The sequence below is a fragment of the Podarcis melisellensis genome (assembly GCF_964234715.1).
Source record: "Podarcis melisellensis genome assembly, chromosome: 4".
In the NCBI taxonomy this organism is placed as follows: domain Eukaryota; kingdom Metazoa; phylum Chordata; class Lepidosauria; order Squamata; family Lacertidae; genus Podarcis; species Podarcis melisellensis.
In genome coordinates this window covers 41,070,167-41,084,074 of record NC_138531.1, presented here as the reverse complement: position 1 = coordinate 41,084,074, position 13,908 = coordinate 41,070,167, and the positions used below count along the sequence as shown (strand labels likewise).

The window sequence follows — 13,908 nt, the reverse complement described above, 5'->3', positions numbered from 1 at the left end:
AGTATATATGATTATTAGATTTATCATAAGATTGGCGCTCTGAGCTCTCACAATCTTTGTAAGAAGAAAGGAGAGACGTATTAGTGCTTTTTGGACTGTGACACAGAGTCCTAGAAAACATTGAGCAATAATAAGAGGCAGTCTCCCTTTCTATGTTATAACTTACATGTAAGGTCAGCTTTAAATTAAAAAGACTGAAAAAAAAATCTAGTTGCATTTAACAAGTTATGGTCTCTTCAAGTCATATGAGGTTACCTAAACAGAAGTACACTTGAATTCAGGAGAAAATGAAATTATGTACACATATTCTAGATCTTTTGCCTTGTTGCCCATTTTGAACTTTTTATTAAAAGTAAGTATTGCTTTTATCTTTTGCATTTTGAGGTGTAAGTAATGTTGTTCACATCTTTAGAGGGGCATGTCTTTAGGACCTCAGAGAGTTATTAAAGGGCTGCCAAAGGCTAAATCTGTGGGTGGGATTCACCTAACGAGCTAAGCCCTGCTCAAGGACTTTCATTTGTGCAATTAGGCTTCCCCCTCTCTTGCACAGATAGAGAGCCATTGGAAGAGAGTAACACGGAATTCCACTCATTATCATTAGAGATAATGTAGAGAGAAAGATATGTCTTTAGAGATACAAAGCCATGAGGACATAAATAACTTCATAGCTTCATTGTCTCCAGCGTGTTCGTTTCAGCAGCACTTTTAATGCTGAAATTGCAATGAAAAGGCTTAACTTACTTTTCCCTATTTATCCTCTTCACAGCAGATTACTTTAAATCTCCTGATCTGACGTTACATGAGCGCTTCTCAAAAATAGAAGATAAGCCATTGGGAAATGAAGTTAAAAGACATTCAAATCCAGAAATTCACAGGTAAAATAAACGTATATTGGTCCAGTAAAAATCTTGCTCAGTAGTTGACAGACCATTTCTTTGCTACCTGGCATGCCTCTCACCATGGTTCAAAGTTCGTTTCCATATCCTGGCTTGTTTGGAAGCCATTAACCATAGCTGCGTGTTCAGATGTAATGAGAACTGTGCTTAGCCACAGCTTGCTTGCACAAAGGGAGCAAAGAAGTGGGAGCAAAGGGACTGCATGTGCATGCATGAAGTTCATTCATATCTTCACCTTCTATGCTAAGATTTGATCATCAGAGTGCAGTTGTGGAAACTTAGCACACAGAGTACAGCATACATATATTGACTTTTTGTTGGTTAATGACTTTCGTTTATGCCTCCGGGGTTTCAATCCTAAGAGACATAAATTACATGACTAGGAATGTATACAGAACATGGTGTTAAAACACAGCATTATCTTGAATATGAATGTGACCAAGAAGACATGTCTTTCCCATGTGCATCAATTCCTGGCCTCTGATTTTTGACATGAACTACTCCCATAGTCCATGTCAGTATTATTTCCCAATCTGGTGCCTTACCACCAGCTCCACCAGCACCAGTAAAACTCCTAGTAGCTCAATGGTTATCAATATGCATTATGCAAGTATTTTTGTACTGTCACCCATATTTGTGTTGCTCACTAACCACACCTACCCCCTGCCAAACTTCCTTTGCTAACCTCCCACCCCTTCCTTTTACACGTCTCCCAATTATCTCACAACTCCTTCAACCTCCTGGGCCACCCACTTGCCCGCTGTGCCACCCTCCTCACTTGTTTGGTTGACCGGCTTAGCTCGCTTGCTCTGCCTGCTGTTACCATCCTACAGTTCACATGCCACATAAACTGCAGCATGACTTTTTTCTTACACAATATTATATAGTAAGATCATTCAGTTCCTATTGAAGTTAACTTTCTTGCTTCCATTTGCCCCTGTTACTGATGCTGAATGATATGCTCATTACACCAGGAGAATCGATATGTCTTTGGCAGAACTCCAGAAAAAAAGAGCTGTTCCATGCAAGTCTGAGCAGGTATGTGTATTTTATTTTGGAATGTAAGGAGAGTGTATTTTCAGTGACAATATTGTAATTCTATAATGTCTTCATATTTTAAAGTGGTATAGACTAACTTAAATAATTTGTACCGGACGGATATATATATTTAATTTACTTACATTTATATCCCATCCTTCCTTCAAAGATACCAAGCAAGGGTTTGTGATTCTCCACACATACATAGGTGCTCCCCCACCCACCCAAACAACCCTGTGAAGTATGTTTTGTTTAGAGAGAGTGCCTGGCTCAACGTCAAGTGAGCTTAATGGCTGAATGAGAATTTGGATCTGGGTCTTCAAAGCCCTAAATCAATGGGGACCAGTGTGATGCCCTCCAGATGTTAATGGAAACAACTCCCATCATTGCTGCCTGGGTCTGATGCGTATTGAGTTCCAGCACCATCTGCAGGGCACCCTGCTCTAAACCACCATACCGCATTAGAAACTTACGTCAACATAATCTGTGACACTGATCTCTAAAATTTGAAGCTCTTTGTTTTATTGGTTTATTTCTTCTAATACTAATCTTGTTCATAAGAGAAAACGAAGAACAATAAAAGTGAACTGTATCATTCTATAAGCCATTTATTGTTTCTTTAGAGCGTGATGAGAGTTCTAGAAGATCCACATGATCTAAGATATGACATTGAGAGAAGAAGAAAAGAAAGATTGCGGAATGAAGATGAGAAGAATTTTTATATCGATGGTGCATCACATAGGTAATTGTGTTCAAATAACAGTTTGCACTTTTAAGTTCTGTTGCATTATATGAACTTTAAAACATATTTCATTTTAGAGTATTCCCCCCCTTTCCCTTCATCTTTTTCAATTTAGCACTCAAAGACACTTCAGAAATCCTATGTTTTTAATTTTCTATAATGTATTTAAAGGATAAATTAAAGTTAGTTTTGCTTTTGGCAATAATCTTTAGGTCCTCCTTTCTCTGATGCAGTATATTGTATATGTTAGTCCCAATAATAATAGAGATGAGGATGAGAAGTCAAACTAGTTTAGATGCTAAACTGTCACCATGCTATGTTAGGCTGTGTGAGAGTAATGATGGACATAGGGTGTAGAAAAGTCTATTCATTTATTCCTTCCTTTCATCTCTTGCTTGAGCTCAAGTAGGACTATACAGAAGGTTTTTGCTTTCTAGCCGCACAGCCCATTAGAGATGTCTCTTGCCTTTGGTGGTATGGTTAAACTTTGAGTCAGAAGTCCAAGGGTGGAGCTCTCATTATGTTTGCTTCGATTTGTCTGGCTGTCAAAGCCAGATGATGCCCACTCTGCCTGTAATCCCATTCTGCCAAGCAGCATCTTCTGGATCTCATCTCCCTCCGAACTAGTCACAGTTTTCCATGAGCATTTTCTCTCCCCATTCATGTATTCTGGAGGACAGCTGTTACTCTTTGGTCATCTCTACCACATGGGAATTACAGCAAGAAGACTGATGATGTGCATGATGCATAGAGACAGGAGCGAGACACTGACTCTTATTGTCTGTCTTCAACATCCTTTTCATCAGTTTACCAAAAAAATATGAATCATGCTATTTTGCAGTACCTAAAAGATAATGTAGCTAATTGGCTTTATGGAGTGAAGTCCTAATTACATTGCTAACTGTGTATATATAGGGATGCTGGTATTGAATATGGTAATTGCAAGTGTGTAGTCTCTTCTATGACGAATAATTCAATATTCTGGGATGCTTTAGTTTTTAAAAAAAGTTTTGTAACCCATAGTGATTTGAGGAGAATTTTGAAAATGTATGGCTGATTTTTCTGAGAGTTTGTGACGCTTGAGGTCGAATGAGCAAGTGGACCTGGTATGTGTGTAACCACCTTGTCTGTCTTTAGATTCCCTGTACCCATTCCCTTGGCCCCATCCTGTTGCTATTATTTCTTGGTTTCTTTCTCTGCAAACGTTCTGTCCGTGCTCTTCGCCTTTCCCTCATCCTTATAAATTTTCAAATGGTTAAAACGCTGGATTTTGGAAGTCTTATTTAATTAAGTTGTTTAATGAAAAATCTGATCAGTGAAATTTGGTTTAGATGGTATAGGATTTAAAAATTTCACAGTCCACATAGCCTTGACCAACTGCGACAGCAGCGCAAAGCAATATATCGTGTCTTCAGTCACAGTGTTTGCAAAGTGCTGTCTGGCAAAGCTGTTCTGGGTGATGTATGGCCTGGTGAACTCTGGATGTCTCTGCTGGAAGATGAGTCATTCTTGGCTCTCTATACTGAATTTGTCACCTATTTTGTAGACCATATTACTCAATATTTAAACAAAGTTAGATCTTATAACTGAATATGGAGTGTGAATTCACAGTGTCAGGAATTTAGCCTGGCTTTATTCGTTGAGATAATTTTAAGTCATTGTTACATCCAGTGAGCATATAGTGCTCAGGGGTACGTGACTGACTCAGAATAGTTCTGGCTCACAAAGGCCTTTTGGAAGAAGCAGAATTCTTTTATCAACTCCAACCATTTGCCACTTTGTCTCTGCACTTGGATACTCTCTCCTTTTTAAACCACTAGTTTTTCTGGCTTTCAGCTTGCATATGGTACTGAGAATCTAATGCTCCTATTCTATAATCTCTGCCTAGCATAATTGGAATAATTGTATCCTGTTGACCCTCTTGCATCTTTCATTCCTTTAAAACCTCTAGAGAAGATTACTGTAATGTAAGTGGCTGCCCACAGAGACGGCTGGGATGCTTCAGCAAGCATAAAAGTAGTGGCCCATTTTCTGACCAGATGAATTGTCAAGATCCCAGTTCCTTCTGCCTGTTTTCCATTGTGCTCTCTTTTGATCTACTGAGAATGCGCTGTGGAAATTGATATGCATGTGGTACATCCACTCTATGAAAGGATTCTCAGTGGCTACCTCACTATTTAAGTATCCTTCCTCACAACATTTCCAAATAGGAGGAACATCAGTAAGTGCTTTAAAACCTTACAGAAACTGGCTTTCAGTTGCCAGCATTATTTTGGTGGGTACTATGGTTTACATTTGATATTTTCTAGAAATATCTTTTTGTTTGTTCAGTATCTGGCCAATTGTGTTTACAGATTTAAGACATATCACGTAAATATTTGGTAATTCCCCAATTTTATGCATTTGAAGCAAAATACAGCTTCTTATTCTTGACAGTTTGGGGACTTCATATAGAACTCTGTAAAACTGATGCATCCAAACTTAATGGAAATAATGCAGAGAAAAAAGGATTTCATCCTAGGCATTTGCATAAATACTGTTGTGATTTTTGACAACTCATAGTTTGCAATCATGCAGAAACTTTTAATTTCGGCATAAAGAATGTGGCACAGGCAAGGATGCTTTGTGTATATGATATTTGTTGTGGAAACCTATGGCTTTCCATGAGACTCTTCCCTCTTGACTGCTTGTTTGTGTCTGAAAAAGTGTCTGTTTATGAGAAATGTCTTCAGCTCTCAAAAACGTAAGCTACCCATAGTAACAGGAATACACATTAATTTTTTTAATGGATATTGGCTGTTATTGATTCATCCAACAGAGAACCTGCATTGTTTTTATATTTCTTCCCAGTCAGGTTATGAAGGCTTCATAGCAACATACTCGAGAGTTACCTTGGGTTTATTTCAGTGACCTTTACATTCAGTACTCTGCATTTTTGTTTGCATGGAAATTTTATTTCATTTTATTTTATCCTGTTTAGTCATTAAAACCTAAGTGGTTTATGTAAAAGATGCATTAATATTACTGATACAATCAGATATTTAAAACAAGCTAGCTTCATTTTCTTCAAAACCAACCATTTTAAAAATACACATTTAAAAATTACATATTAAAATACATGCCAAATTTGCAGGTCTAGGTAGGCTTGCTTAAACAAAAAACTTTAGCAGGGATTGAAAACAGTGCACTGAATGTGCCTGCTTGGTATCAATGGGTAGGGAGGATTAGCCTGGCTGGCTGGTGAGCTTATTATCATGGATTTTAAAAAAATAAATTGGTTATTTGATCCTGATTTTAAAATGCTATGCTGTTTGACATGGCATCATTTTAGTTTTCACAGCTTTTAATATTGTGTCTGTTTAGGGATGAACAGAGTAGTAGCTTTCCAAAATTACGAAACACTCAAATGTATGGATTCCAAAAACCTGCAAGATTTCTAAGACCACCTTTCAGGAAGTTTATTAGGAAACCTCACATGGTAAGTTGAAAGTATTATTACTTGAACACAGTGTCTGACTATTAAATTATTTCTTTATCAGGTAGTCAGGGATGCATTTTTGTAGCCCATTAAAAGCTGCAAAAAGTTATTTTCAGGCTGTACAATATATATAAAAACAATATAATGAATGACTGAGTCACTACAAGCTGGTACTTTTTATTTATATCGGTATACCTTTTACAATTTTTTTGTTTTTAGGTTGTACATTTCAATAGTAAACAAATTGTGGCTTGACAACCAATGGAAGTTTCTACTCTCCAGCAGAAATATACTAAAAGTTCCTCTGAAAATGGGCTAAGAACTTTTCTCTTTCCACAGAGCCAGCACAGCCCTAACCTACTCACTTTCACATTCATATATAAACCCAGCATATCAGACAGAGTGGCAAGACTTATATCTCCCCACATCTCATTTTCTGCATGATTTTTCTTCAAACTTAAACTTTGCCACCAACTCCCTCGCAAATGTACTGTACACAATTGAGAACACAATCTCTCACCCACACACTTCCTCAACAAACAAACAAAAAAATCAGTCCTGGTTTCTCCTAATCCTGCCCTAGCAGTTCTTGAAAAAATAATTTTCTGCTCAACTCTCCAACTTGCTTGCTTATTTATTTAGGTATTTTTGGGCCATCTGCAAATATCTGCAGAGGAGATTTCTAAAATACATTGTACAACATGTATCTCAGGAGGGCTCTGTTCTTGGCACCCGTCCCTACATAGGGCATAAGTTGTCCCTCAGCAGGAATCTGTTTTCAAGACCAGGACAGAAGACCAATAAACCATTGTTTTGTTGACAGAAATCTGCTCCCAGGTCCCCCCCCCCTTTCCTTGCAGCAGCAGCTCTTGGCTTTTGTTTGCTTGTTTTCAATCTGCCCAAAGCCATTATAGAGTGGCTGAGATGAGCTAGGGATGAACCATAGCTTCTTTTTTCCTTCATGATAATCATGAGAGGGTGTGGAAGAGAAGAAGCCAAAAATGGAGGCAGCTCTTACTCTGTAGCTGAGGGATTTGTAGAGAACCAGCATAGGGAAAGGAGATGGAACCTGCTGAGGCTACGATGAGCAGCAGAAAAGCTTGTACAGAAAAGGGATTTAAGAAATGGTCTAGCTGACTCCCTTTTAGTTAGCCAGTTAGGAGACTGGCAGAAATAGTGACTCAGAAGCAGCAGTTGGTCTGGCAGTTGAGTTTGCTGACTTAGTTGAGGAAATGCCAGCAGATGTTTCAAAAGAGCAAAATACCACAACTGCTTCCTGCTGGAGGTTGGTCATCAGATTTAAATCATGGTTGGTATGGGGAGAGTGGCAACAATATTCATTGATGGCTGGGACACCCCCTTTCTAGTACTTCAGTACTAATCTCCCTTCTTTGTAGAGCAACAAATATTACTGCCCTTCTCCACTGCAACAGGACTCTTCTCTTCTAGCCCTGCTTGATTTGTTTGTTTGTATGCCATCCTATATCCGGAGGTCTCAGGGCAGTTCACAGGATAAAATCATAACATAGAGACACGAAATACACAATCTATATAAAAACAAAAACAACCCAATAACCCCCACATTCATTGCAGATGAATTATTACCTTTGAATCAGGTTATACTGTAAATGCCCAAATGTTGTTGGTTCACTAATTGATTATCTAGGAAGACAATTTTTTTTGTAAACTCACTTGCAATGGACACCTAAACAAAGAAACATCTGATTCTGGAATATACCCTCTCCTGCGTTTCCTGCAACTGTTGAAGAAAAAAGCTGTAAATATGCCAGAACAAGTCACAAGGGCAGATAGATAAATGAAGGAAGATAACCATACTGGCAGATGGAAAGAGTTGTGAAATAGAAAAAGGGAGAGGCCATGTTGCACATTGCACAATTACACCTACACACAGTTGTATGTCACTGTTTTAAGGGGTGTCAGTATTGCAAAATAGTTGCCCAGGCTAAAAAAAAGAAAAAAACTTGCATCTCTGGTCATAACCACACAAAAGAAAATATTTCATTTTCAAATACATATTTATATGGCTGCCACTAGCTTATGTTTCCTGAGCAGATATATCCTAGACTTCTTCGCACATCATGATAAGCCAGTATTCATGACATAACTGTGAACAAGCAGATCTGCTACTGCACATTTCTGAATTTTCCCCATTTTGTTCCACCCTGCCCAGAGTCCAGGAGCAACATGTCACAAGCTTTGCTTTAGCATTTTGTGTGAACCAGCACTAGTAGTTTGTTTCTCTGCAAATAAGCCACAACTGGAAGCAAGAGATTTTGGGGAGGAACAAAATGCAAGCACTGGTTCAGAAGCCAAGGCTCATGGTTTGTTGTTCCCCGATCCAGGCAGGGTGGAGCGAAATGGAATAGATTCAGCACTGTGTACTAGTGCGGTCCTTGCTTGTGGTAAGTCATTGCCATGTAATCCAACCCACTACATTAAAGAGCAAGCTAATAACAAAAAGCAGTAATAAAAGCAGTAAAACATGGCATTAAAGCTCCTTTTACATACAGAAAATAGCTCAATAGCATATTATCACAAACCTTGGCTCTTTTGTTGTTTGTCATATCTCATATCAGAGTCTATATAATGTACAGAAATACTGAAATGTTAATTGTAGTTAACATTAGCTACTATGCAGTGTGAATAGCCAAAGGATATCAGTTGGATAATCCTTGGTTGATGAAAATAATTTCTTTACCAATCCAGTAGTGGACTTAAATGTATGCCAAGAAAGGCATGGAAATTATGAAGCATAGCACCATTTAAAAGTTTGCTTTCCTTGTGAAACAGTTTAAGTAGTACATTCTACACAGACGTCATTGAGGTCAGCAGTACTCAACAATGTAAAGTTCAAAAACCTACATAAATCCACAGCTTTTGTGACATTTAAAGTATTTTGCCAATAATTTATGTATAACATAACAGTTGCACAAATATAACAGTACAATAATAGTGAGTGGGGAATTGCCAGTAACAATAACAGCAAATCTCACAACGTATCATTTGCTGCTTTAGGAGCACATTTCAATCACTACATGTTTGGTGGAGTTAGGGTGTTACTTGCTTGAAAATATTTGCAGATGCATCAGGGGTCTCAGTGACCCCAAAAGCCAGATGTGCAAGTTTTGTGCAGAATGATAGCTATGATTGGGGGAAAGAAAAGGGTTTTTTTATTCATGGCTTCCTTGGAAAATATCTGAGTCCATTACTAGAGGTTACTAGAGGTTGAACTGAACCCCCCCCCCCAAAAAAGCTGTAAGAGCAAAAGCTCACTAAATTAAAACACCACATGGCAGTTTACACCTCATTGTTTAGGTATAACTGGAACATCGAGAGTTGTGGAAGACTGACACAAATGTTTTATGAATCTTTTGGGGAGTGCATTTGACCCCAGCTTTTGATAGAAGGTTAAACTGTTAGGAATAATTATTCTTCACAGTTATTTCACATTTTGATAGAGTCATGGAGAAGATAATGTAGCTGGAGCTTGAGTATCAAAAAAGGAAAGCTATTTGCAGCTAGGAGTGGGGGTAAGGTGGGCTTGAAGAAGGCCTTTCAAAAGTTAGCAGGGAAAATAAGGATAATTCTAGATGCTACATTCCCCTTGGAGATTATCTGTTCAGAATATCTGCTCAAAGGTGCATTCGTAGCACTATTTAATAAACATTGGCTACTCACTTGGTCCTCTTTTACAAATGCTGCAAGGATTATGTGTCATCTAAGACACATAGAACCAAAACTGCCATGACAAACCCCTCCAAAGAGTATCAGTAAGTCATTTAGGTTGCTTCAGAAACAAAAAATGTTATTATTGTCACTTAATGTAAACCATTAAATCCACGGGGGGGGGGGGCGTGCAACTTTACAATACCTGTTTTAGTTATAATTGACAAATTACAGTATAATTCATAAAAATTTTGTAAGAGTTTAAGTGTGTAGATATTTAGTGTAATTTTCTTTTAATGCAGAATCATTATTATACTTCAAAATCACATGGTGATATTGCACATGATCGGTTTGAAGACAATACTGAACGTCATGAAACATTTCGAAGACCCTTCAAGGTATGAATTCTAATTTTGCTGAATTCTAATGGAGTAGCAGAATTCCTTTCTCTCTCTCCCACACCCCCTTTCCAGGTTGCAGTATCTGTTTAACTACATTTGAAAGATTGCCCTGGAATAGAAAGAGCATCATTGTCTTATGAAAAGCCATTGTTTATGCCAGTTGCAGAAACAATTGCATTATAAACAAAGATGCCGTGTATCTCTTCCTACCTGTTGAAAGCGTAAAGCTGTACATGGATGAATTAGTTTCTACTAATAGTAGGAAAGAAAGTAATTAATTTAATCTAGAACAACTTGTTTCTCTTTTATTGCATTTGGGCACTGTTAATTAAGATATTGTTTCATTTGCAAAATGTTGCTTTTACACTATTTGGCATCCTCTTCATTTGTTTTACAAGATGCACAAAATTGTTGATTGGTTCTGAGAAGGTGTTGTGGTGCACATTATCCCTTGGCTACATTGCCTGTTTTCAAAACTTGCTGTGAAAATAGATTGTTTTTGTAAGGCGAAGCTTATTCTCCACCCCCACACCTCTACTGGATTTGAAAGTATGAGATAGATGAGAGAAGAAATCGGCACAGTCGATCCCCTTTTGCTTCATTTAATCATCAGAAGCAGTTTTGGTAAAGGAGCAGTGTATTCTCAGTTTTTTGCCTGGATCCAAAAGAAAATATCCAGATTTATTGACATTTGATAAATGGGCATATCCAGTATATGGATGTATCACTGGGCATCTGTTCTACTGTTTGTATTGTGTTGAATTATAAGAGACTTAGAGATGCATTTTATAGAGAATTAATTGCATTTAAAATTCCTAAACATGGCATGTTTTGCCATGTTTTGAAAGTTGTTTCCACTGTACCATGTGAAGATGGTTTGTGGTGCTGTATTGAGTCTTGAAGGGGGAAAGATCAGTATCTTTTTTAAAAAAATACATTAGTCAATAATTTTAAAGTGTACATATTACTGTAGGGTCAGAATTCTGAAAATTGTTAATATGGCCATTCCTTTTCTTCTCTAACAGCCCCACTTTAGTGATGGTCGGCCCCACTTTAAATCAAACTTAGTACAGAAGGGTTTATACATACAGGCTAAATACCAACGATTACGTTATGCTGGGACAAGGGGATTTACCACTAACAAATTTAGAGGAGGATTTTTGAGGAAAGATAAGGTGAGTGGATTTTTACTTTGATCCCGGAATATGCTGCTTTTATCTTTAAACGTTTTGTATGCAAGTATTCACACTGTACCTCCTTCTGATTACTGAATGCATTCATTTTGTGACCGTTGTAGTCTGTCCTTTCTCTAAGAAGGTCAGAGTGGCATTTTAGTTTCACTGCACTGTGGGGCAAGTTAACCTGAAAGATGACAATCCCAGGCTCCCTAGTTTGCTTCATGGCAGCTAGCTGCTCACTGCTTAAAGTAGTATGCAGGAATAGAAAGACCTTGTCCTGACCCAGGAAGGCAATTATATTTTTGTTGCAGAATGAATATTTAAACCTGAGTATCCCATGCCCAATCTGCCACTGGATATAATGTTAAGGGTCTCCTCTTCACTCCAGGAGCAGAGGAAGTCAGCTTCTAATGCACTCCCTGCCACATTACTTTCTCCAATAGGGTCAGGAAGGTCAGCTACCATTAACACAGTTGCACAGCACAACAACGAAAGGTATCTATCATTTCCTCCTTGTCAGGCTTGAAGTTACATGCTTTAACTAATGAGAACAGTGCAGGCGTCTATCCTCTGGGAATCTGTCCCTGAGAAAGGAAGCAAAATAGGCAGCCCGCACTGCCCAACTGATGAATTCAGTGGGACTGGTGGAGCACACATCCTTTTTCTGTTTCCTCCCTGTTTAACAGCAGGGCAAGATGCAGAATGAAAGGGGGGGGGAGGGGAACGGGACAACGAATCTGCATTCAGCTCTTCATTTGCCTATGTGCATAAACACAGTGCAACTAGGGTGACCTGTATTCTCTCTCCTCCCTGAGGCAGACAGCTTCCTAGCCAGAAAAAGGTCTGGTTTCTCTTTGTCTCTTAGCTATGCTTAGAGAGACAGAGGTAATGTATGTCCACTTAACCAGAGCACACTGTTCCTCATCGAACAGAACTCAATTCCAGATGAAAGAGGCTGTTTCCCTGTTTCCATCCCCACCTCCTTTTTGTTCCCGGAAGTAGAAAGCATTCTGTCTTGCATGCTCCAGAGCAGAGCAGCTCCTTTCTCGAAGCAGCTTGTGTAGCCATTTTCTCTCTCCCTTGCCCAGGAGCAGAGAGAAAGAAAATCAATTGCGTATGAGTTTTCTTTACTGGGGGGGGACGGGACCAGAGCCTTTTAACACAGAGAGATTGCATCAAGGGCCATAGCTTGATGCTAGAGCATCTGGCTTACATACAGAAGGTCCCAGGTCCAAGTATAGGCTGGTAATATTGCCTGCCTGAAACCCCGGAGAGCAGCTGCCAGTCAGTGTAGACAGCACTGAGAGGGACCAGTGATCTGACTCTGTTAAAACAAGTTCCTGTGATAAGTGTTGTTTTCTGACAAATGTTTAGATCAGTTGGCATATGCTATGTTCCTCTCATGATGTGTGGTGGAGTGGCGGAGTTCACCCAGTCCAAATGCGAGCTCCCCTTCCCCCTTTCCTGTCCCATGGAACTTGGAGCTTCAGAAGCAGCATTCTCTTGAAACACTGGATAAATTAAAATGTGGATTAACTCTTTGTTACAGAAACCTACTTCCGTATAATAACATCTATTTCTCCTTAAATAGGGCCTGGATATCTGAGCTGCAGTACTGAAGGCAGTATCTCTGATTATGATGATCGTTGCAAGGGAGCATCCGATTGCATTTGTCAAGAACTGAAATGGGAAAAGCAAAACTAATACTTTAATTTTTCTTGATAAAGATAATTTTATTTTTCATTAGTGGGATGTTGCAGAACTTTTTTACAGTTTTAATAATGGCTTTTCGAATACAGTATTCAACTGAACATTGTAGGGTTGCTCCTTTTACTTCCTCTTGCCGGCAAGTCAGAGAAAAAAAAACCCTGAAGGGAGTCTTTATTTATTGAATATTTCCCCCTCACTCTAAGCATGGTTTTATTACTAGACATTGAGTTGTTATACACAGAAGTTTATATGTTTAAAGTTTATTTGCTTATATAATAAAAATGAAAAAGTGCCTATTGCCATGAGTATCTTATGATTTCTCTAAGCAATTACTTTTGAATTGCTATAGCTCTGCTCACCTGGAAGTTTTCTTATTACTGAATACAGGAATAGCCAATGTGGTGCCCTCCAAAGGTGGTGGGACTCATCTCCCATGAGCTCTGGCCAGAATGTCCAGCAGTAAGGGATGTTAAGAGTTGGAGTCCAACAATATCAGTAGGATACTATGTTTAATAAATTTGGTTACATTCTGTTAACGCAAAAATGAAATTTGCCGGAAAACCTCTAGCCAACTCTAGCTGTTAAAAAACCAGTAGAAAATGTGGATCACGGAGTGCATGTGGATGACACCCAACATTTTGCAAATGGTCTTTTGCTTGTGCAACAGTACTTTTTTTTTTTTTTTTGCACCCTTCCTCCACATGTATTCTGCAGCATCCCCAACCTTAGATCAGATATGTGGAAGGTAGAGGGGCTTTAGTGGGAAGATGGAATCGAT

At 38.6% G+C, this 13,908-nt stretch overlaps 1 protein-coding gene across 4 annotated transcripts in view; it reads left to right on the top strand.

Annotated features, from left to right (window-relative positions):
• Positions 1–13,428, top strand: part of BCLAF3 (BCLAF1 and THRAP3 family member 3) — a 30,087-nt gene extending 16,659 nt beyond the window's left edge. For 3 of the 4 annotated variants that reach the window (XM_081909200.1, XM_081909199.1, XM_081909198.1), the window contains exons 6-12: positions 767–875; positions 1,871–1,934; positions 2,558–2,676; positions 6,040–6,154; positions 10,144–10,239; positions 11,268–11,417; positions 13,012–13,428. In XM_081909200.1, the coding sequence (XP_081765326.1) occupies positions 767–875; positions 1,871–1,934; positions 2,558–2,676; positions 6,040–6,154; positions 10,144–10,239; positions 11,268–11,417; positions 13,012–13,026 (668 nt within the window). In that variant the 3' untranslated portion in view covers positions 13,027–13,428. The remainder of the gene's footprint in view (positions 1–766; positions 876–1,870; positions 1,935–2,557; positions 2,677–6,039; positions 6,155–10,143; positions 10,240–11,267; positions 11,418–13,011) is intronic. The other variant, XM_081909201.1, reaches the window with a different exon arrangement.
• The last annotated feature ends 480 nt before the right edge of the window (positions 13,429–13,908 follow it).